Source organism: Pseudochaenichthys georgianus, chromosome 1 (genome assembly GCF_902827115.2).
Source record: "Pseudochaenichthys georgianus chromosome 1, fPseGeo1.2, whole genome shotgun sequence".
Taxonomy (NCBI): domain Eukaryota; kingdom Metazoa; phylum Chordata; class Actinopteri; order Perciformes; family Channichthyidae; genus Pseudochaenichthys; species Pseudochaenichthys georgianus.
In genome coordinates, this window is record NC_047503.1 from 10,396,690 (window position 1) to 10,418,580 (window position 21,891).

The 21,891-nt window shown below is 41.9% G+C and overlaps 2 protein-coding genes across 2 annotated transcripts in view; one reads left to right on the plus strand and one right to left on the minus strand.

The window, feature by feature from the left end:
* The first annotated feature begins 80 nt into the window (after positions 1-80).
* Positions 81-21,192, plus strand: LOC117452216 (protein unc-93 homolog B1-like). The gene is made up of 12 exons (XM_071203951.1): positions 81-104; positions 933-1,068; positions 1,142-1,295; positions 1,389-1,550; positions 5,366-5,495; positions 5,622-5,715; positions 7,253-7,377; positions 9,263-9,445; positions 10,098-10,371; positions 10,635-10,756; positions 10,944-11,066; positions 13,441-21,192. The coding sequence occupies exons 1-12, from the start codon at positions 81-83 to the stop codon at positions 13,684-13,686; spliced, it is 1,773 nt and encodes a 590-aa protein (XP_071060052.1). The 3' UTR covers positions 13,687-21,192.
* A 231-nt stretch (positions 21,193-21,423) lies between these two features.
* LOC117454776 (beta-crystallin A1-like) overlaps positions 21,424-21,891 on the minus strand; it is a 48,833-nt gene continuing 48,365 nt past the window's right edge. The window contains exon 6 of the mRNA XM_071204478.1: positions 21,424-21,757. Within this exon, the coding sequence (XP_071060579.1) occupies positions 21,610-21,757 (148 nt within the window). The 3' untranslated portion in view covers positions 21,424-21,609. The remainder of the gene's footprint in view (positions 21,758-21,891) is intronic.

The window sequence follows — 21,891 nt, forward strand, 5'->3', positions numbered from 1 at the left end:
TAATAAAGTATTTGTTTTTTCTATTTCTTTAGAGGAACGTTTTATCTAAAACATTTTCTTTAGCGGAGAAAAATAGAGAAATGAATGTCAACGACAAGAGGAATGTACCACTGAATATGTCCCAGAAATACAAAAATAAGCATTTTCCCTGAGCCCAAACTAACCTTTAATATTGTAACATCCGAGGTGTTCAGGCTTCAAAGATACTTCAACCCAATGCTTACAATATTGAAGAGACTTCTTAACTCAAAGAAGTTCCAAAATATCATGACTTTTATCTATTGTTATCCAAATAAGGTAGCTAAAAACTCACATAACAAACAGTAATAGCCGACCCTTATCTCACAGTCATCGGAATTCATAGACAATTAAGTACTAAAAAGAGCACTTAAAATGAAGTAGTCTCATTATAAATATAACAGCTGCCCATGTTATTTACTCCAACATTAAAAGTCCACAATTTAAAAGAGTAATTATATTGAAAATCCAGATGTATCCAGCCTTACATTTTATCTGGAATGTATCCTGAATTTTTTTATGACCTGTGATAATTCAACAAAAAAACCTCTGACTGTATTCTCATGAGTATGAACTGAAGATGGTTTCTACAGAAGCATAATGGGAGTAATGACACAAACACATTGATTGGGTTTGGTCGAGTAAACAAGTAATAATCCAGAGTACTGCCGGGTTTGGTCACTAGATGGAGGCAAGCCGATCGAGAGGTGTTTATCAGGGATGATGATCAGTTCGTAGCGCCTCCCAATGGCGGCATAAATGAACTGCTGAATGTGGACCAGAAGAAAACGCACCGGAGCAGGTACGTTTTCCTGGGAAAACTCCAGTTCTAGTGTTCCAGAGAAAGATGTGATTAAATACTACCAACAAACCCCCCCACTCACCTCTCCTTTGCTTTTTCTTCTTGAATAAAGGAGTTTCTTGGCCCACAAGCAGAGTACAACGAGGAGGAGGAGGAGAGGAAGTACTACAGGAGGAAGAGGCTTGGAGTCATCAAGAACGTCCTTGCAGCCAGTGTTGGAGCCATGATTCTGTACAGTGTGTACATGGGTCAGTATGGAACACAAGACAGTGCATTGGATGAAGGAAGAAGAGCATAGTTCTATTAAATCTTTCTCTACAGGTCTACTGCAGATGCAGCTAATACTCCATTATGATATGACCTACCGCGAAGTGAAGTATAGCAACCTTGGCCTGGAGGACATTGATCACAAGATGCTGATGGGCATCAACGTCACGCCCATCATAGGTCTGCTGTACACCCCCGTACTTATCAGGTAGCAAACGCACAAATGATAAAACCTTTCCTTTTGTAACTGAATGTCCTTGCTCTATAACAACAACATTTCCTCTATTTATATCCCTGGAAGGTTTCTAGGTACAAAGTGGATGATGTTCCTCGCTTCAGGGATCTACGCACTCTTTGTGTCGACCAATTACTGGGAGCGGTACTACACCTTGGTCCCATCGGCCGTGGCTATCGGCGTGGCCATCGTGCCGCTCTGGGCCTCGTTGGGAAATTACATTACAAGGTGAGCAAGCGGATGTGGAAGGGTGGGCGGATAAAGATGTAACATAAGAGGCAGAGGCTGGACCTACGTCATGTGGAAGTACTCATGTGACGTGGACTGACGACCAGTTTCCGATTGTTGGTTTTACCTTCACTGCAGAGAGGTACCAGTTGGCAACCTGTGGCCCTGCCAAGTTGCCCTTGAGCAAGGCCTTTGTTCCCACCGCTGCTTTATAATAGCTGCCCACTGCTCGTAATTCTAGGATGGGTGAAATGCAGAGGTTATATTCACTGTGAGTGCAGTACTGTGTACACGTGGACTTCAATTCCTCAATTCTATAAACCCTAAATATATCTTTATTACTACCCTTTGACCTTTACCATAAATCTTACCATGATCCTTAATATTGAGCGTTTCTAATGGTCATCAGCGCTTCAATTATATAATTTAGGAACTTTTATCCCCTCACATCCAATGAAGGTAGCCAAAAAATCAAGTCACAAACATATAAGGGAGATTTGAGACAATCTAGGAAAATTGCAACTTACAGTAAAAGCAATTAGCTGAAATAATACAGGATTTCAAACCAAAACAACCCTTTAAACACAGGGCCTGAAAAAGAGAAAGTAAAGCGGACCCGCCCCCATGGGTTCATCAAGTCCTGCTGTAGGGAGGCTGTGGCACAGTGGGGTAGTGCGTTGGTGTTCGGATCACAGGTTCAAACCCCACTGCAGTCAGCATGTCGTTGTGTCCCTGAGACACTTCACCCCAAATTGCTCCTGTGGGGATTGTCCACATGTCCTGAGTATGTAAGTCGCTTTGGATAAAAGCGTCTAACAAGTGACATGTCATGTAGTTACAAAAAGAAAATCTGACATCACTGATGGAACTTTCTTAACTATCAGACTTTTGTTTATTTAATCCTTTATTTAAGCAGAGTCTCTCAAGCATGTGAGCAGTCAAAGTGGGCACAAAATATGAACCTGGACATTTGCATAATAGTGCCCCTTAATAGAGATATGTGCAAAGTTTAAAACATTAGTTTTACATTAAGGAAAGCAATCACAAGTGGAATTACAAACACTTGATAATAGTTTTTTGAAATGTGAAGTGAAATGAGAGCTTTTACTTTCAAAATCCTTGCTAAGGTGCTGTGTCAGTCAGTACAACTGGAGCTGAAGCATCGTCAGCCGCTGAAGGTGAATCATCTTCATGTCTGTTCACAAAGAGGTGTAGGAATAACAATACTTATTGTTTCCATCAGTGCAATGCCCAAACAATAGTTTACGAGGCTCTTTGTTGTGCAGCGCTGTGTTGGGAACTTTGTCAGCTCTTTTTTTGTGTTCGTGATACAATGCCGTTAGAAACCCAATTCACCAATCCGATCTACGTTTTTTATTTCCATGCGTTGAATATAGAGCCTTTATAAAAATGAATGAAGAAAAACAGATAATGGAAATCTATATTTCATGCGTGCAAGTCATTATTTAATTTCCCAATTGAGTGGTGCAGTGGTGACTTCTTTTTGTTGGCCGACCCGGAAATGAGCCTACCAAGGGCTGCCTCGACTACAAGCACTGGAATCTTTCCATTGGTTTAGGGAAAGTTGAAGAAAATAAGATCTGTGGCTAACATTTATGATACTTTGACGTTTGCTTCAACGGGATTATCTCGAACATATTGACACCCCTTTTTAGGATGTATTAACTGTAAATCCAATCGCCAAAAGTTAAAAAAGCTAATGCTATAGGCTAGGGGAGAAGGGGGTAAGTTGAGCCAGTGGGTAAATTGAACCACCCCCTGTAACCAGGCAACTTCTTATAGTTGTAATCAAGTGACCAGAAATTATGCAAGCTCCACCCATTTCTCATTGCCTGTGAAAGAGAGATACTCATTGTGGTCTGGTAAGTAAACATTTTTACAAAAAAACGTGTTTTGCTTGTCAAAGTAAATGTTCTAGATGTCAGCTATATCGGCTGCCATGTCAAAAAAAAAGTATCCAGGTTTAAACACATATTGTATGTTGATGTGTTGGCAGCGTATTAACCATGTGAATCATCAAGCTAAAGATGACTGTATTTCAATGCTAGGCTATTTTTTCTAAAATGGTGGCTATGGGGTAAAGTGAACCACGGGCCTTGGGGTAAAGTGAACCATGGGCCTTGGGGTAAAGTGAACCATGGGCTTTGGGGTAAAGTGAACCACGGGCCATGGGGTAAAGTGAACCACGGGCCTTGGGGTAAAGTGAACCACGGGCCTTGGGGTAAAGTGAACCATGGGCCTTGGGGGAAAGTGAACCATGGGCCTTGGGGTAAAGTGAACCACGGGCCTTGGGGTAAGTTGAGCCATGGGCCTTGGGGTAAAGTGAACCACGGGCCTTGGGGTAAAGTGAACCACGGGCCTTGGGGTAAAGTGAACCACGGGCCTTGGGGTAAAGTGAACCATGGGCCTTGGGGTAAAGTGAACCACGGGCCTTGGGGTAAAGTGAACCACGGGCCTTGGGGTAAGTTGAGCCATGGGCCTTGGGGTAAAGTGAACCACGGGCCTTGGGGTAAAGTGAACCATGGGCCTTGGGGTAAAGTGAACCACGGGCCTTGGGGTAAGTTGAGCCATGGGCCTTGGGGTAAAGTGAACCACGGGCCTTGGGGTAAAGTGAACCACGGGCCTTGGGGTAAAGTGAACCACGGGCCTTGGGGTAAGTTGAGCCATGGGCCTTGGGGTAAAGTGAACCACGGGCCTTGGGGTAAAGTGAACCACGGGCCTTGGGGTAAAGTGAACCACGGGCCTTGGGGTAAGTTGAGCCACGGGCCTTGGGGTAAAGTGAACCACGGGCCTTGGGGTAAAGTGAACCACGGGCCTTGGGGTAAAGTGAACCACGGGCCTTGGGGTAAGTTGAGCCACGGGCCTTGGGGTAAAGTGAACCACGGGCCTTGGGGTAAAGTGAACCACGGGCCTTGGGGTAAAGTGAACCACGGGCCTTGGGGTAAAGTGAACCACGGGCCTTGGGGTAAAGTGAACCACGGGCCTTGGGGTAAGTTGAGCCATGGGCCTTGGGGTAAAGTGAACCACGGGCCTTGGGGTAAGTTGAGCCACTTTTCAATGGAGAAATGAATGAAAGTAGGCCCAGTTGATAATAAGAGCTCATTATAGGCTACATTTAAAGTTGAATTTACCCTGTGTTTGATTGGTAAGATGTATGACATTGTATCTTTTTCCTTTTGCTAATGTTAAAAAAAATCAATTTATATTTGAAAAACTAAGCTTGTATTTGGTTTGTTATTTATTGTTTATAGTTACCTTTAAGATGTGTTGGAGGTATGCCCAGGTTTGAACAGTGGTTCAATTCACCCCCTGACCTGGATCAACTTACCCCTAACCCGGGGCAAGTTGAGCCACAAGACTTTTTTTTTTTTTGAAGTAATATTTTCACTGCCCTTGATCAAATATGAATTATTATCATTGCCATTGATAGGAGACATCCTGAATTATAGGTGTGTGTTTTCATTTTTACTATGTGTCATTTCTCCTTGCTTAGAGGACAGCATAACTAAAAAATGGCTCAACTTACCCCACTCTCCCCTATACACAAACTACATGAAACGGCATCGAAACCGCTAAGCTAAAGGCTCCGCTATTATTCTGAATGATGACATGACAACAAGTCACTCGTTAGTAACCACTGTTTTTAGGACACAATAGCCTCAGATAATAGATTTGGAAAGTTGCTCCAAAATGTCTAACACATCCAGAAGTGTACAGGTAATTCTGTATACAGTCTTCAAATGGACACACACCTACTGAACATAAGATGAATGATTGAATGTATCGGCATGCAGGATGGCGCAGCAGTACTACGAGTATGTGAACTACAGAGAAGAGCATGTGCAGGAGCAGAAGAAGCTCCCTAAGGGCGCGTGCCACAGCTACATCATCGTCTTCCAGTCCATCTTCTTCATCATCTTCCATGTGAGTCTCATTTATGCTGCCGTTTAATCAAATGAACCTAAGATTCTTCTCATGTCATGATCAGTTTAACGTTGGAAAGATACGTTTGAGCAGCTGCAGAAACTAATGCTCTCTCCTCCTCACCAGCTGAGTTTTGTCTTCGCTGAGTTCCCGATGCGCTTCGTCCTCAACGGCTACCTGCGAGAAAACGAACATATCCTCAAAAATGTCCATAACTGCGGTAAGGGACAGTGTCACTTCCCGCCAGTGATGAACCATTTCTAACAGCAATTGAGGATGACTAAGTATTAGGACTTTTAATTCAGTCCATTTTGACCAATGATTTGTATAAAGATTTGGAAAGATGCTTTTCAGCTTTTTACTCTCTAAACCCTTTTTCCAGTCTTTTAAGGCAAGGCAAGTTTAGCGATATAGATATTTAAAAAAACAAGGCATTCTAATGTGCTTAAAATATTTAAAGAATCAAGACATAGTGTAAAAGAATCACATATAAAATGACATTTCAAAACAGTCATTACACAGCTATAAGTAAAAACAAGCTGAAATATAATAAGACATACATAAATGACAAGAACAAAAGTTACAGTACAAATATTTATTGCTATTTGATTTAAAAAAGGCAGAGGCAAACAGATTTGTTTGCTAAGCTAAGCTAACTAGCTGCTTTCCCCACCTAGATATTTACCGTTGTTTCTTTAACTTCAACTAGGTATATTGATTTTGCATCGACTCTCCAAAACAATGTTAACTGATTCAATATCCTATATTGACAATGAGTAAGGGGATTTAGATCATTGCTCATTTTAAATGTAGAGGAAACATATATGCATGTAACTACTGTGCTCTCCTAAAAGCCACCAGACTTAATTGATCAAACAGGAATTGTACCATGCTGATCAAAACACACTTTATTCAACCTAGACAGAATACAAGCAATAACTAGGTTAAATGTTCAAACGTATTTAGACCTAATACTATTCGCATGACTTAATGTCAACACCACTAAGCTTAAGGTGGACTTGGGTTGGGCGTAATGAAGTTTGGCAGTCTTTTGTTTTGTTTGCATTTTATGTCGTGGATCAAAACATCTTGTGAGCTTGTAATAACCAAAGACCTTACTTTGGGAATACAACCAAAAACGTGGAAATGCTAACTAATTTATTCACTCTCTATTGCGTCCAGAAGCATATGTGTCCATGTCTCGAACTGAAACACAATCCGAGAGGTTCCAGACCAACTAGTATTTTTAATTTGGCCTGTGGATGTTAGGTAAGGTCAGTGGTTCTGAAACCTCTTGTGTCAGTCCCCCCTTTAGAAGAAACATCTCCCACCCTTATACTTGACTGTTTTGCATTGCTCACGTCTTTCCACGGCACGTTCTAGACCAACGTATTTTAGGAAGAGAACAGGTAGAAGTTCAGTGCTAGGCTAGTATACATCATTTCTACTTCAGTATGTAGCAACGTGCTACATGAAACTCGAAGTGGCCTCACAGAGCCGCTCTGAAACTCGCGAGGTGCATCACTTCTCCTCAAGCTGTGATGTTTATCATTTTGAACTTCATGCATCATCACTTCCTTTTTGATTGTTCTCAACAAAAGGAGGAAGTAAAAGTGTAGCGAGGTAACACCTCAAAAATATGACCTGCTTCTCTATTCAGCTTTGGTTATTTCCAAAGGTCACAGATGCGTGTGTTCCGGGCTTCAGCTCTGAGTGGGACTGAACGCTTGTTTTCCCTCTGCTCTTCCTAACGACAGGAGCAAACATCAAAGGTGTGATCCCCGGCTTCAACACCACCGTGCTCAGTACGCTGCCTCGCTCCATGCTGCTCATCCAAGTGGAAAGCGTCCTCATGGGCTTCGCCTTCCTCTCCATGATCATCGTAAGATCCAAAGGCCCCGACAAACACACACACCTAGAGTTCAGTGTTTTAAGTTGTGTAACATTTATTCATCTGATTGTCTTGTGTCTGTCCTGCGTTGTCCTTCTCGTTGGAAGAACCAGCAATGCCAATTATATATATCATATACAAATGGCCCTAATCCTATTCCGTACGTTCCCAACAAGATTTAGAACCAAAGTGGTTTTGCAGTCTTACTTGCATCTGGATGTGTACTGCATAACTACAATCAATGTACTGTTGGATGTTCTTGTACTTTACATTTGTGTCCAACGCTACTTCAATGAAAGCTTTTATTTCTGCTGGAGGACCAACACACACATTTTCTAAATATTTTTCTTTTGAACAACAATAAATAAGAAGCATAAGAGCAGTACTAATAACTGCGTCTTTATTAAATTGCTTGTAGAATTACCTGACTTACCCTACCTGTCTCTCACGTCTAAGACCTGTCGGGCTCTTAAACTGTGTGGCGCAGGAAGCTTCCAAGCTGCCTGGTGCAGGAAACAATGCTCAGGAGAGCTGTGAGAGTGAACCAAACAGTCATATCATAATAATAAGAATACATTACATTTATAAAGCGCTTTTCCTGGTGCTCAAAGCTCTCACAAGCAAGTCAAACAAAATAACAACAAAAGTAAAAAGTGCTAAGCTAGGTGGAATAAGGGCAAGGGGTTAGTGGATTAGGAGTTGAAGGCAAGAGGGAACAGGTGAGTTTTGAGGGATTGTTTGAATGGTGTGCGAGTGTTGGCGGATCTGACGTGGCTGGGGAGGGGGCTCCAGAGTGTGGGGGAGGCTGCTGCGTTATCATGGGCCATACAGCTCAGTGGAGCAGAGGGAACTTGTAGGGTGGTGATTCTGTGTGGGTTCATAGTTCAGAGCAAGATCTTTCACATTACAAACATTCACTGATACATTGCTAGTTTTCCTCATACTGCCTGTGCTGCAGCTCCTCTTTTCACCCTCTGTCTGAAACCAGAGCCCAGTCTGCTCTGATTGGTTAGCTGGCCTGCTCTGTTGTGATTGGTCAACCGCTTAGAGATGTCCCTCCCCTAAGCCTTTTATGTACATTGTGTTGGAGCGCTAGCCAATAGAAACGTGAATATAACATAGTGATGTCATTATGTTAGGGTGGCAAACAAAGGAGTTCACTGGAGGTGTTTTAGGCAGGGGGGAGGGAGTGTGTGGGAGAGAAACTCCCTCTGGAGGGAATTCTGGATCTTAGCCTTTGCAGACCGTTGACATGCACACAAACCTATAGAAAACACTACAGGGAAGAGATGAACCCCAAGAAGCAGAATAGGCCCTTTAACATATTTGAGTCGCACTAAGAACAAAGTGTGTTTTGGTCAGGGCGCACTCAGGATTTAAAAACATATCCCTGGACAAGCAGTCAATCATTCCATCTCATTTATTTAGCTGCAATTTTATCCAAAGCGTCTCGTATTGTATTCAACGGACCAAAAGTGCAAGGATCATCAAAGTACAGCAACTTATTAAATGCTGATCTAATTCTACATTTAGAGACAATAGGAGATGGAGAAAGAGTCTGTGTGTAGAAGAAGCACTCGGATCCTCCAGTTGAAAGCAGTTTAGAGTCTGGCTGTAGAAATGGGTTGATGTCAGTATTGCAGCTTGGCCCATGCATTTCTCCCAGCCTAGCTGTAGTTACAGAGGCTTATTCAGCAACGTGTTTGCATTCAGTTTGCCTTATCATCCAAAGTATATTGTAGAGCCTGTGACTTAGGTTTCCATTGCCATATCTACACTGTAGCTAATGTGCACATGACAATAAAGCCTTGAATCTTGAAACGTATCGTATCAAAACTATTTCAAATGAATTGTTGCTTTTTGCTGCTTCCCACAGTTCCTGGTGCTGTGTGGCGCCGCCTACCGCCCCACCGAAGAGATCGACCTCCGCAGCATCGGCTGGGGAAACATCTTCCAGCTGCCTTTCAAACACCTCAGGGACTACCGCCTGCGCCTGCTCTGCCCCTTCTTCATCTACAGCGGCTTCGAGCAGCTGTTCGCCATCACTGGATTCTCCCTGGTACTGCACTTGTACTCGCATTGCTTCATTTGGATAGTGCGCTACCAGAGAGGAGCCGACACATTATAGAAATAAGTACAGATTCAATCAGATTTCAGTCTCTTAAACACAGAATGGATTGTAATATACATCCATAATATTTTAGTACAATGTGCACATTTTTACTTTAACTTCTTGTGTTTACATTAATATTCTTATTTGATCTATTATTGGACATTTTACATTAACTTATATTTTTTTTAATTTTATGTTTTTATTGCACACTTATGTTTATTATAATAATAATTCATTTCATTTTCATTAGAGTGCTTTTCCAAGTGCTCAAAGCAATTTACAAATTACATATATTAGACATTTAACAGTTATTACCACATTCTTTTTTATTTTATCTTTTTAAAGCACATTCTTACTTTAACTTTTTGTTTAAAGTAAATACTTGTATTTAGTTTGATGTTTTTTTTAAATGAAATTCTTAGGTTGATATACACATTTTTACTTTATCTTATCTTTAATTGCAAAGGTTACTTTAACTTCTTATGTTTATTTGAATATCTTATTTTCATTCTATTTGTTTATTTATCTTTTATATATTTCATTCTAAAATGAAGCAACTGTGACCGGGAGCAACAGCCTGTTCTGGTTCTCTCCTCAGTCCTATGGCGTGTGTGCTCTGGGCCTGGACAAGCTGTGGCTCCTCATCCTCGTGTACGGCCTCTCCTGCTCCGTCTTCTCCTCCCTCTCCCTCTGCCTCCTCCGCCTTCCGCGCTGGGTGTGTCTGGTGGGGGGGGCCGTGGTGCACCTAGTGCTGCTGGTGGCTCTCCTGGCTTTCTCTCCAACCCCGAAGACGCCTTCATATCTGGGTCCTCTGCTGGTGATCTCTGTGCTGTGGGGACTGGGCAGCGCCCTGAACAAGACGGGTGTCAGCAGTGAGTCACGCTGGTGCTGTTCGAGTTGTTGGTATGTAACTTTGTTCACACGTGACATTATCAGCCTGACCTCTCTCTCTCTCTCTCTCTCTCTCTCTCTCTCTCTCTCTCTCTCTCTCTCTCTCTCTCTCTCTCTCTCTCTCGCTCTCGCTCTCGCTCTCGCTCTCGCTCTCTCGCTCTCTCGCTCTCTCGCTCTCTCGCTCTCTCGCTCTCTCGCTCTCTCGCTCTCTCTCTCTCTCTCGCTCTCTCTCTCTCTCTGTCAGTTCTGCTGGGCATGCTGTACGGTGAGGAAAAAGAGCGTCTTGACTTTGTCTTCACCATCTATCACTGGTGGCAGGCCATCGCCATCTTCATCGTCTACCTCTGGTCCAACATGCCTATGAGGGTATGATTTGTGTTGAGAGAAAGTTCAATGTGTTTGTGTCTCAAGTTTAAAGGATTCAAAGCTTTATATGTCCTATGCACAATAGCTACAGGATAGTGTTGGCAATGAACATCTAAAGCCTCCGACCCTTCCAACTATACAATATACTTACACTATATTATTTTCCTATTTCTGCCCCTTTCCTCAGGCTAAGCTCTCAATCGTGTTGGCCACCTTGCTGCTGGCCTGCTTCTGTTACGGGGTGATGGAGCGCCGGCTGGCCAGGAAGATTCCTTTCAGACTGCCTCGCATCCCTCGGCCCCGGCACAAGGTAACCAGTCACCCTCTGACAGCTGAAGAATAAAGGTCAACCTTTATTAGTCCCTAAGGGGAAATCAGTTGCAGCTTGCAGATAAGGAGAATATATTTTAGGGTATTTAAATGAACAAATTGACAACAGGAATTCATTCTCCACTCCACAGCAAAACTAATATTGATGTCCTTGTGATGTAGAGAAGCAGCCATTATCTATTCTGTACACGTGCTGCTATGTTCATTTGTTATTTTTATTGCAATTTCACAAATAAGCATTTTCTGCTAGTTTGTTTTATATTTCTCATTTCAAGTCAATAAAATGTTGGTATTAAGTTAAAATGTATTTTTTCTGCCTTCAAAACCCCCCCAGAAAGAACCATGTGTTTAGCTTATTGTTCCATTAGTTGGATGTCACCCAACACTGAACGGAGACGTTTCCGTGCACTCCCTTTATATCTCACTTTAAGCCTTTTATACGTGCATTATACATCCCAACTTGTCTGGAGCCATTCATAGTCAAATATGCATCACACAAAAGTGTGATGCGGACATTTGAAATGTCCAGTGCACATACATTGAGGAACCGCAGTGAGGTCAGTCATCTTTTTAAATTAATGATATTTGTTTCTATTTGTTTTAGATTGATTCTAGGATTTTAAGGAAGGAAGAAGGAGTACAGTACAGTAATTGAACTTATTTTTGGAAAACTTTTAACACAAATTGTTATTCAAAGCAGAGTACTTAATATATCTTGATACACAAAAGTAATACTTAGTCAATAGTGTAGTCACGTTTGTGACTACACTATTGACTGTCAAATTAGAGCCATGCGTAAATAGCCTATAACGCCAATTTCTGAAAAAACTGAAGGAACAAACCTCTGTAGAGGAAATCTTTTCGAAATGTGAGTCAGTTATTGTCCATCCATCCATCTTCTCCCGCTTATCCGTGGTCGGGTCGCGGGGGTAGCAGTTCCAGCAGAGAGCCCCAAACTTTCTTTTCCCTGGCGACATCAACCAGCTCTGACTGGGGGATCCCAAGGCGCTCCCAGGCCAGCGAAGAGATATAATCCCTCCACCTGGTCCTAGGTCTACCCCTTGGTCTCTTCCCAGCTGGACGTGCCTGGAACACCTCCCTAGGGAGGCGCCCAGGTGGCATCCTAACTAGGTGCCCGAACCACCTCAACTGGCTTCTTTCGACGCGAAGGAGGAGCGGCTCAACTCCGAGTCCCTCCCTGATGACCGAACTTCTCACCTTATCTCTAAGGGAGACACCAGCCACCCGGCGGAGGAAACCCATCTCGGCCGCTTGTATCCGCGATCTCGTTCTTTCGGTCATGACCCATCCTTCATGACCATAGGTGAGGGTAGGAACGAAAATGGCCCGGTAGACAGAGAGCTTTGCCTTCTGGCTCAGCTCCCTTTTCGTCACAACGGTGCGGTAAAGCGACTGCAATACCGCTCCCGCTGCTCCGATTCTCCGGCCCATCTCACGCTCCATTGTTCCCTCACTCGAGAACAAGACCCCGAGATACTTGAACTCCTTCACTTGAGGTAAGGACTCATTCCCTACTTGGAGTGGACAGTCCATCGGTTTCCTGCTGAGAACCATGGCCTCAGATTTGGAGGTGCTGATCCTCATCCCAGCCGCTTCACACTCGGTTGCGAACCGATCCAGTGAGTGCTGAAGGTCGCAGACCGATGAAGCCATCAGAACCACATCATCTGCAAAAAGCAGTGGTGCAATCCTTAGTCCACCGAACTGCAGACCCCACCCCCACGACTACGCCTCGAAATCCGATCCATGTATATTACAAACAGGATTGGTGACAAAGCGCAGCCCTGGCGGAGGCCAACCCTCACCGGAAATGGGTCCGACTTACTGCCGAGGACCCGGACACAGCTCTCGCTTTGGGAGTACAGAGATTGGATGGCCCTAAGTAGAGACCCCCTCACCCCATACTCCCGCAGCACCTCCCACAGTAACTCCCTGGGAACCCGGTCATACGCCTTCTCCAAGTCTACAAAACACATGTAGACCGGATAAGCGTACTCCCAGGCCCCCTCCAGGATCCTTGCGAGAGTAAAAAGCTGATCCGTCGTTCCACGACCAGGACGGAATCCGCATTGTTCCTCCTCAATCTGAGGTTCGACAATCGGCCTGACCCTCCTTTCGAGTACCTTGGAGTACACTTTCCCGGGGAGGCTGAGTAGTGTGATGCCTCTGTAATTGGCACACACCCTCTGATCCCCCTTTTTGAAAAGGGGGACCACCACCAACCAGTTATTGTGAAACTTTTTATATGTAAATAGAATGAGAGCAAACACATTTTGACTTTGGAACACCTCTCTTTCCCAGCCATCAATAACATATATTATTTGTGTCCGCAGGTCAAAGGCTACCGCTACCTGGAAGAGGACAACTCTGATGAGTCAGACTCTGAGAGGAGTGATGACGAAGAGGAGGGGCTGGACGACGACGACGACGAGCATGTGGCGGAGGAGATGGAAGCTGAGGACGGGGACGGAGGAGGCCAAGACGCAGGGGGCCAAGAAGCAGGGGGCCCTGGAGCTGAGTCACCCGGAGCTCGGAGGAGAGGAGCCGAGGGTCAGCACCACAGAGGGGCGGAGGCCTAACTGAGGGAGCAGGGGGAGAGACGAGGAAGGGGCAAGAGAACAGATGGCAGATATGCAGAAGAAAAAGATAATTAGAGAAGGGCTGTTGGGCCCATTACTCCGTTCATATTTTACACATGTTTTTATACAATCTCACATACGACAATTAACTAAAGCATTTCATATTGCCATTTCTTTTAATTAAGGGCTACCCCATTATGGCAACATCATAGTCATAATAATGAAAATATATTAAATTATTTTATAACAAATATGTATTAACAGTGGATTTCTATTTTAAATTCAACTCGGCTGCAAAAAATACATTTAAAATGTTTAACATTATCATTAAATATATAAAACATACACTTTTAAATAAATTATTTCAAATGATAAAAAAAAGTATTTATCATAAAAAATTAAATGTAAAAAAAACCATGTTGTAATATTCTCAAGAGCTTTAACAACAGAATAAGGTACACAATACTTTTTTCATTATCTTGTTTTTCTTTCCTTGGAAGTCAATATCACAACAGAAGTCCAGAAGAAAGGGAAATCAATGTCAATAATTAAAAGCACACACTCGATAAAACACGACTACAACAAATACTTTTCTTTTAGTGGCCCATTATTATAGATCATCATGTATATAACATATCTGAAAAGAAAAGAAGTGGATGCAACAAAAAGAGATTGCGAAATAGATTTTCTAAGTTTATCCTCAGTGAAGTCTGTTTGGATGGAGTCATGTTTAGAGCTCTGCTGAATGTGAACAATCTTTTTAAAATGTAATTTATGCTAATTTCTACAAAAGAAACGACCTAAATGGAGCTACTAGCTCAGACAAGATGCCTGGCATGTGTCTTTGGAAAATATCAGTTTCATTAGCTTTTTTACAGACAATGAATGTAATTGTTTGCTTTTATGCTTCAGGTACCGGACAATCAGTCATGTATAGCCAAAGTGAGTGAAGTATGTCAGTTGAGGGATATTATAATTACTTATACGTGAAATAGTTTTTTGTATAATCTACAATACAATAAACAAGATTAAGAGTCTACAAAAATGCTAGCAAGTCTATTATGTGCTTTATCAGCTACCTTTATCAGAGTGAAAATGCTGCAGTTGGCTTAGTAAGCTAAGATGTTAACGTTGGTGTATCAAAGTTCAGTTAAAATCTGCAAACATTAGGATGCTAACTTGACTCGTGTTAACTGGCTTAACAGATCTAATGAATGCTCTGTTCACCACCTAACTTTAGTGTGTTAGCATGCTAACATTAGCCATATAGCGCTGTATAGAAAACACAGAATTAACTGTTAACTGCCAAGCTGGTACAGAAAGATTGTGCTGACTATTTCTTAAGAAATGCACTCAAATTAAGGTGTACACATTAAGGTACAAATATTTTATAGATTTGTAACAGTTGAATTAGTTAATGCCTCAAAATGTCTTGAAATTAAAAATGATGTCATGATGCAAATTTCAAATCTTGTTCAACTCCACAGGAGTTATTAAGCTACAGGGGTTTATAAAGTAAAAATATATAATGAATGTATCATTGACATGAATAGCTGGCACATGCAAATGTAATGAAGTTACTTCCAAAAAAACTAAAGAGGAGGGTCTACATGCCTACATGTATGTTGAAGAAAATAATACTGAATACCTGACAGCCTTATTGCCTTATATCTCTATCTTTTATACTTTTCACTGTCTAAAGCAGCCTGCATTTCTTCTTATCCTTTACATAAATTAAGGCATTTCCACCATCATTTGGTACAAAATCAATTTATGGTGGAACATTTGATAGAAATCCCAAAATGCAATGTTTGACTCTTATATTTAGTGCAAATTCTGCATTTTCAGCTAAATTCAGCAACAAATCTACACAGTTTACAGCATTCACACGCATTTTCAGCAGGAAATGCATTTTCTAGTTATTATTATTTCAACCAATTTTTGCCGTCGAATAACTTCAGCCTACTTTCAGCTACAGAAACCATTCAAATATGAAAATATTCAGCCTTTTCATCACATGATGGGAAACCTTTAACCTTTTCAAAATATTTTATACATTTGGAAATATTTAGCTTTTTAAACTCTTTTCTTTTTTAACATGTAACTCAATGGGAGGAACCTTCAAATCCTCTTTTACCTACACCGTGCGCCAAATGCTACTCCTTCCACATACTTTCAGCTAGAGACTTCATTCCAACTTTTAAACGGTCACAAGACCTTCAGCTATAAAACTTATTCTTCAGATTTTTCATATCTTTTACACTTTTTGAGATATTCAAGTTAGTTTGGAGCTTGGTAAAGAGGCCTTCTTCAGATTTTAACATGTGTGTATTGAGCAGCTCGTTAAGGCTTAGTGTGTGATGTCACAGCTAGGGTGAAACGGCTTGAAATTCGCCTTACATTTTTTTTTTTAACTGCCATAATTCCCAAACCCTACACTCCTTTGACATAATTCTATGCTTTAATTGTAGGAAAACCTCAATGAAAAAGGTTGAAAAATGAAAAAGAAAAATAAGGACAAGAATTAAACAAAATGCTTCCTGAGGGCATGAAGTGACAAAAACTTTCAACATGTCTCCATTAAGGCCCATTGTAAATCAAGTCAGATTTGTCCTCAGAGCAGCAGCTGCACACCTTTCGTAAATCTGCCATAAATGCCACATATGGATCCGAAAGTACACACAAAGCAGATTCCGACGCTCCTCACGGTCCTGACATCCTCCACGCGTTGACATTTTATGAAAGCAGCTACCGTTTTTAAACTATTCATTTCATTTCATTTCAAACCTTTATTTAACCAGATTGGTCCCATTGAGATCATATATCTCTTTTTCAAGGGAGACCTGCAACTATAGTTAGATATGTAAGAGGTGTATTTCTCATTCGGAACAATGGAAAGGCTCTCCTTTCACAGCACATCTCCATGGAAACCTTTGATCTCTGGCCTCACATACACAGATGTTTGATAACGTCATCACTGTGGTAACCTTTGATCTCTGGGCTTACACACACAGGTGTTTGTAAACATTCATTCACTATTACTTACATTTAATATCTAACTCCTTCAGCCTACTTTCAGCTACAGAAACCATTCAACTATTACATTATTCAGCTATTTCAGGACATTGAGGCTATACATTTAGTTGTTTATACCTTTTTTTTTTAATATTAAGCTTCTTCACTATTTGTCCTACTCTTCCAGTTTAACATTTCACTTTCAAGTTTTCAACAAAGTCATTGCAATGCATTTGAGCTGTAACAATTTTGATTCAAATCATTTCACTTTTCTGCATTTCTCCGCTAAGTTCAGCAACACACTTACTTGGTTTTTGTAGCTAAGATCTACGGTGGCCGGCAGCTGCAAACGCTGAACAACGGCCAAAAAACGCATACATAAGCAGGAAACACCTACAAATAATGAAATTAAAAACAAACAAACCCTGAAAACAAATACAACAGAAAAACGCTGCATTTACAGAAATAGGTCTCTAGGGGGTGCGCTACGTGGAGCAGAATGATGTATGACCAGACATAGAGAGAACGAGTGATGGAAAGAAAGTTCATTTAAAGGTGGGGTATGTCATTTTAGAGAAACCAGCTCGAGTGCGTTAGAATTTGAAAATACACAACCGGAAAAAATCTGCCACTTCCTTACAGAGCCCCTCCTCCAACACACACAAACGCGCACATGACCAATGAGGAAAGGAGATAAGTTTGTGCACAGATGGAAGGCTGACAGGCAGGTAGGCCATCCAGTTATTTTAGCCGGGCCGGCTAAAATGATTGGTCGTGCTTTTTACAGTACTACGGCTTCCACAGATGACATTTTTGTATGTATTTATTGTCAAAGCATTTAATATATTCATTGCTATCGGAATGTTAAGGGCATTTCATGGAATATAACAAAAAGTGTTTCTGAAATAAATTACATACCCCATCTTTAAATGAAATTTCTTTCCTCCAGATTTCCATCACTCTTTTTCGTTCTCTCTATGTCTGGTCATACATCAATCTGTTCCACATAGCGCGCCCCCTAGAGGCCTGGAGCACTTCAGGTATGGTTTTTTTTTGTATGTGTTTTGGGATTTGTATGTGCATGCTTTTGACTTTGCATATCGTTTTGATATTTGCAGCTATTTCTGTTGCGCTTGTTTTCGGGGTTTGTGTGTTGTATTTAGTTTGCATCATTTCTGTAAATGCAGCGTTTTTCTGTTGTATTTGTTTTCAGAGTTTGTTTGTTTTTCATTTCATTATTTGCAGGTGTTTCCTGCTTATGTATGCGTTTTTGGCCGTTGTTCAGCGTTTGCACCTGCCGGCCACCATGAGGGGCTGGGCGGTGGTGGCGAAGTCGATAGGGACTTGGCTTGGCAACTGGAAGGTCACCAGTTCAAGTTCCGGCAAGACCAAGTGCTACCGAGGTGTCCCTGAGCAAGGCACCGTTCCCCACACTGCTCCCCGGGCGCCGTTCAAAATAGCAGCACACTGCTCCTAACACTAGGGCCCTTTCTCATTTCTCTAACTCCCCTCCTCGACTCCCCTCCTCGAGACTTAGTCCCGCCCACAGGAGATGCGAGCGGAGGGGAACCGAGGAGAGAGGAGGGGAAGCAGCAGGCGGTTAGAGAAATGAGAACTCCTCTCCTCTGAGCGGTCATTTTAAAGGGACGTCCATTAATGATGACAGGAGGCACAGCAGCCCTCTGTCTGACGGACAGATGTGTTCATGGCGACTTCTATATTTACTTTGATTCATTCACAGTGCGGTATAATGAGACAATAACAGGCTACAGATGCGGACACACACATATATATATATATATATATATATATGTGTGTATATATTTATATAAATATATACAATTTCAGAATCAAACAGAGCACTCATAATAACGTAACACTATCAGAGATTGGATATATCCCCCCTCTCCCCTCTCTGGTCGCTGCAATGAGGGAAATAAATTACGGGCCAAAAGTTGTATTTACAAGTATTACAAGTAAGCAGAGGACACCAAACCAACTGAGACCTGTCTGTCCGCTGCATCTACGCACACCTTGTGTATTTTATTATGTGAAGCACTAAATGGTTTTAGAAAAATATCGACTCTTTGTTTGTAGATATCTACTAAACTAAAGCAAATAAAGAGAGTAGGCCTGTTATACTGAGTGATATATATTATACACACTGCTCTGCTTTCTGCACGGACCTCACAGCTGTTCTCACTGGAAACATCGCGTCGCGATGAAAGCAGTTTCTAAAATAATATCCAGGGGATGCATGCAGAGCTGTCATTGGCTGAGATAAGTCCGGCCGTGCGTCACGACTCTTTGAAACATCTCTGTTCCCGGAAATGCATCCGCGAAGCAGCCGTGGAGGACCGTGGAGGACCCATCAGTGTATCCTCGGTTATAGCTCCTCCAGAGAGCCTCCTCGACGCTCGATGCTCGGTCCTCAACGTGCATTTAGAGAAATGAGATGTCCTTCAACATGGTGGCTAAAATTCATTTCCGGGTCACTACCGGAGGACAGAGGAGTCGAGCAGGGGGATTTGATGAAATGAGAAAGGGCCTAGGATGGGTCAAATGCAGAGAAACAATTTCCCCACGAGGGATTAATAAAAGTCCATCTTAATCTTAAAAGCAGCTACAGAGACCATTCAACTATTAACATCAGCTTGTTCGAAAGGGGTCTGCCTGCAGGCCTTCACTCTCTTTGTTGTTCAACTTTAGAAGCGAGCAACGCGAGCACAGCAAAGCGACGCTCCCAAAATGCAGTTCGGCAATGCGTGACGTCACCTCATTCAAAGTGAATGGGCAGAAGCGTTGAAGCTTCAACGCACGTGTGGAGGGCCGTCAGGGGTCCCACCACGGGTCCCGCAGCGGGGTGGAGGTTCCCGGCTAGAACCTCCGCCGCGGTGCACCCGGCAAACACGGTTGTTTCTTGAACCCTCCACTGTTGTCTAGCGGGTGTAACTACAATACAAGATGTCGTTATTTATATATATAAATAATATATATATATCTATATCTATATAGATATAATAAGTGTCAGTGTGATTTCATTTTGTATTAGCGTGCATTTCCTGTTCGGAAAGTGGTGCTGTACTGAGAGTAAACAATACAAGGTGTCCCTATTTGTATATAAACATATATATATATATATATACACATATGTATATAATAAGTGTCAGTACGATTTTATTTTGTATTTGCGTGCATTTCCTGTTCGGAGAGTGGCGCTGTACTGATAGTGAAGATTTTATTTTGTAATTCTTAGCATGCATGCACTTCCTGTTCTGAGAGTGGAGGTGTCCTGAGAGTGGAGGTGTCCTCAGAGTGGAGGTGTCCTCAGAGTGGAGGTGTCCTGAGCTTTATATATACAGTCTATGGTCCTGAGACTGGCACCTGCAGGCAGGCTCCCATGGCTTTTTCTGCACTTTCAGCTAAATTCAGCAACAAATGTACACAGTTTACAGCATTCACACGCATTTTCAGCAGGAAATGCATTTTCTAGTTTTATAATAGAGAACCGAGACCAACTGCCTAATGTTGTTCTAAGTGTATATAACACTTACTGTATCTCCTGCGCCTATTTGTCACTAGAGCTGGGCGATCTGAAGATAACCAAAAATCACATCATTTTCGACCAAGTACCTCAAAATCTAAATTTTAACAAGTGTTTGGAAAGACCATCAATGCTTCAATATTACATTTACACAATGATCATTTGGATAAATTATAATCAGTGTAGGAGCCATATATTAAAATGTATAGTTTGATATATTTGAATATTATAATCCTTTGTTGTTAGTGCTATTATATCATTTATTTGAACCAGCCGTGTGGAATTGACGTTATAGCCGACGGCAGCTGCTGGTGATTGTGTGTGTGTGAGAAGGAGAAAGAAGCACAGAGCAACATTGTTTTTTGACCTGTGAAAATATGTGTTTGTAATTGATACCTTTTGGTTTGAAGTAAAGAGTCAAACAAACTATCCTGAGACGTATCTTGTCCGAGTCAAGCTTATTGCTAACTGTAAATCAAATTTTGGATTACTGGAACTACAATCAGTAATGTGCATTTCTTTAAGGGGCTCTATTAGTAGGGTTTTACCTCTCCTATAGTGTGTCATATCATGTGATGTGCATGTAAAGGCTAAAATCCCATAAGAGTTTCTATTTTTATGACTTTATTTGTTGGCATTTCTTTGGTTTTCATGACCATTTCAAGTGTATTTATAGAAGTTACATCACATTCAGTTGGGAATCACCTGACTATTTTCAGGACTGTATATTTTAGGCTGAAGATCCAGTTCATGCAAGAAGAATAACTGCAGTAACATCACTCCCGACTTTACAATGATGCCAACGCTTTACTTATCACTTTGAAGTTGTTAATGTATGCAATGTCATGTCACTGACTCAATGAGTGCGAAAACTCTGTTTATGCAACATGTTGTACTTCTCACTTGATAATACTCGTACATTTAATTAAAGATGGTGTTGAAGTTAACTGGTGGCGTGATGTCAAAGTCAGCGACTTTATATATGGTCCGGGTTCAACGTTTGTCGCTATGGGAACTCTAAAGCAAGTCCAATGCAAAGAAGACTTCATTAATTTCATTGTAGTAATTGTGACAATTCACATACATACCCACACAAAATATAAATATAGACTACATCATTGAAAACGACTCACAGGAATGACAGAAACGACTTGTCAGGTTTTCAATCTGGGCTTTATTTTATTTGTATTAACAGAAATATGAATGTGAGCTGGGATAAAGAGGTAGCTGCTAAGTCACTGATGGTTTGTGTTGTAGTTAAACCCAAAACCGAAGCTTAAAGTTCAGTTTTCCGGCCTTTAAGTCAGGCGTCCAGGTGTTAGCCTGAGCCGATCCTGCTGGTCCTGGTCCTGGTCCGGTCCTCCTTAGTGCCTGATGCGTCTGATGGACTGGACCTTGGGAGTCTGGCAGTGGGAGCCCCAGTTCCTCCAGTGCTGGTAGTCTCCGCTGTGCTTCTCACACTCCATGATGTACTGCTGGCCCCTGTAGCCGGGGTACTCGTAGCACACAAAGCTGCAAGAGGAAGATAGCAAGTAGGTAAGTAGGAACTGAAATACCTTTTGCTGATCGATTTACCCAAATCATTTTCTCCAGGTGGTTCTCAGATTAAATTTGGATATTACAGAATTAAAGAAATGCTGCTAGGG

What these genes read in the sequence shown, in the direction of transcription:
- LOC117452216 (XM_071203951.1), top strand. Translation starts at nt 81, where the DNA reads ATGAATGTCAACGACAAGAGGAAT. An exon ending in TCTGTACAGTGTGTACATGG is followed by an intron (nt 1,069 to 1,141) that starts GTCAGTATGGAA and finishes CTTTCTCTACAG; the next exon opens with GTCTACTGCAGATGCAGCTA. An exon ending in GAACAAGACGGGTGTCAGCA is followed by an intron (nt 10,372 to 10,634) that starts GTGAGTCACGCT and finishes TCTCTCTGTCAG; the next exon opens with TTCTGCTGGGCATGCTGTAC.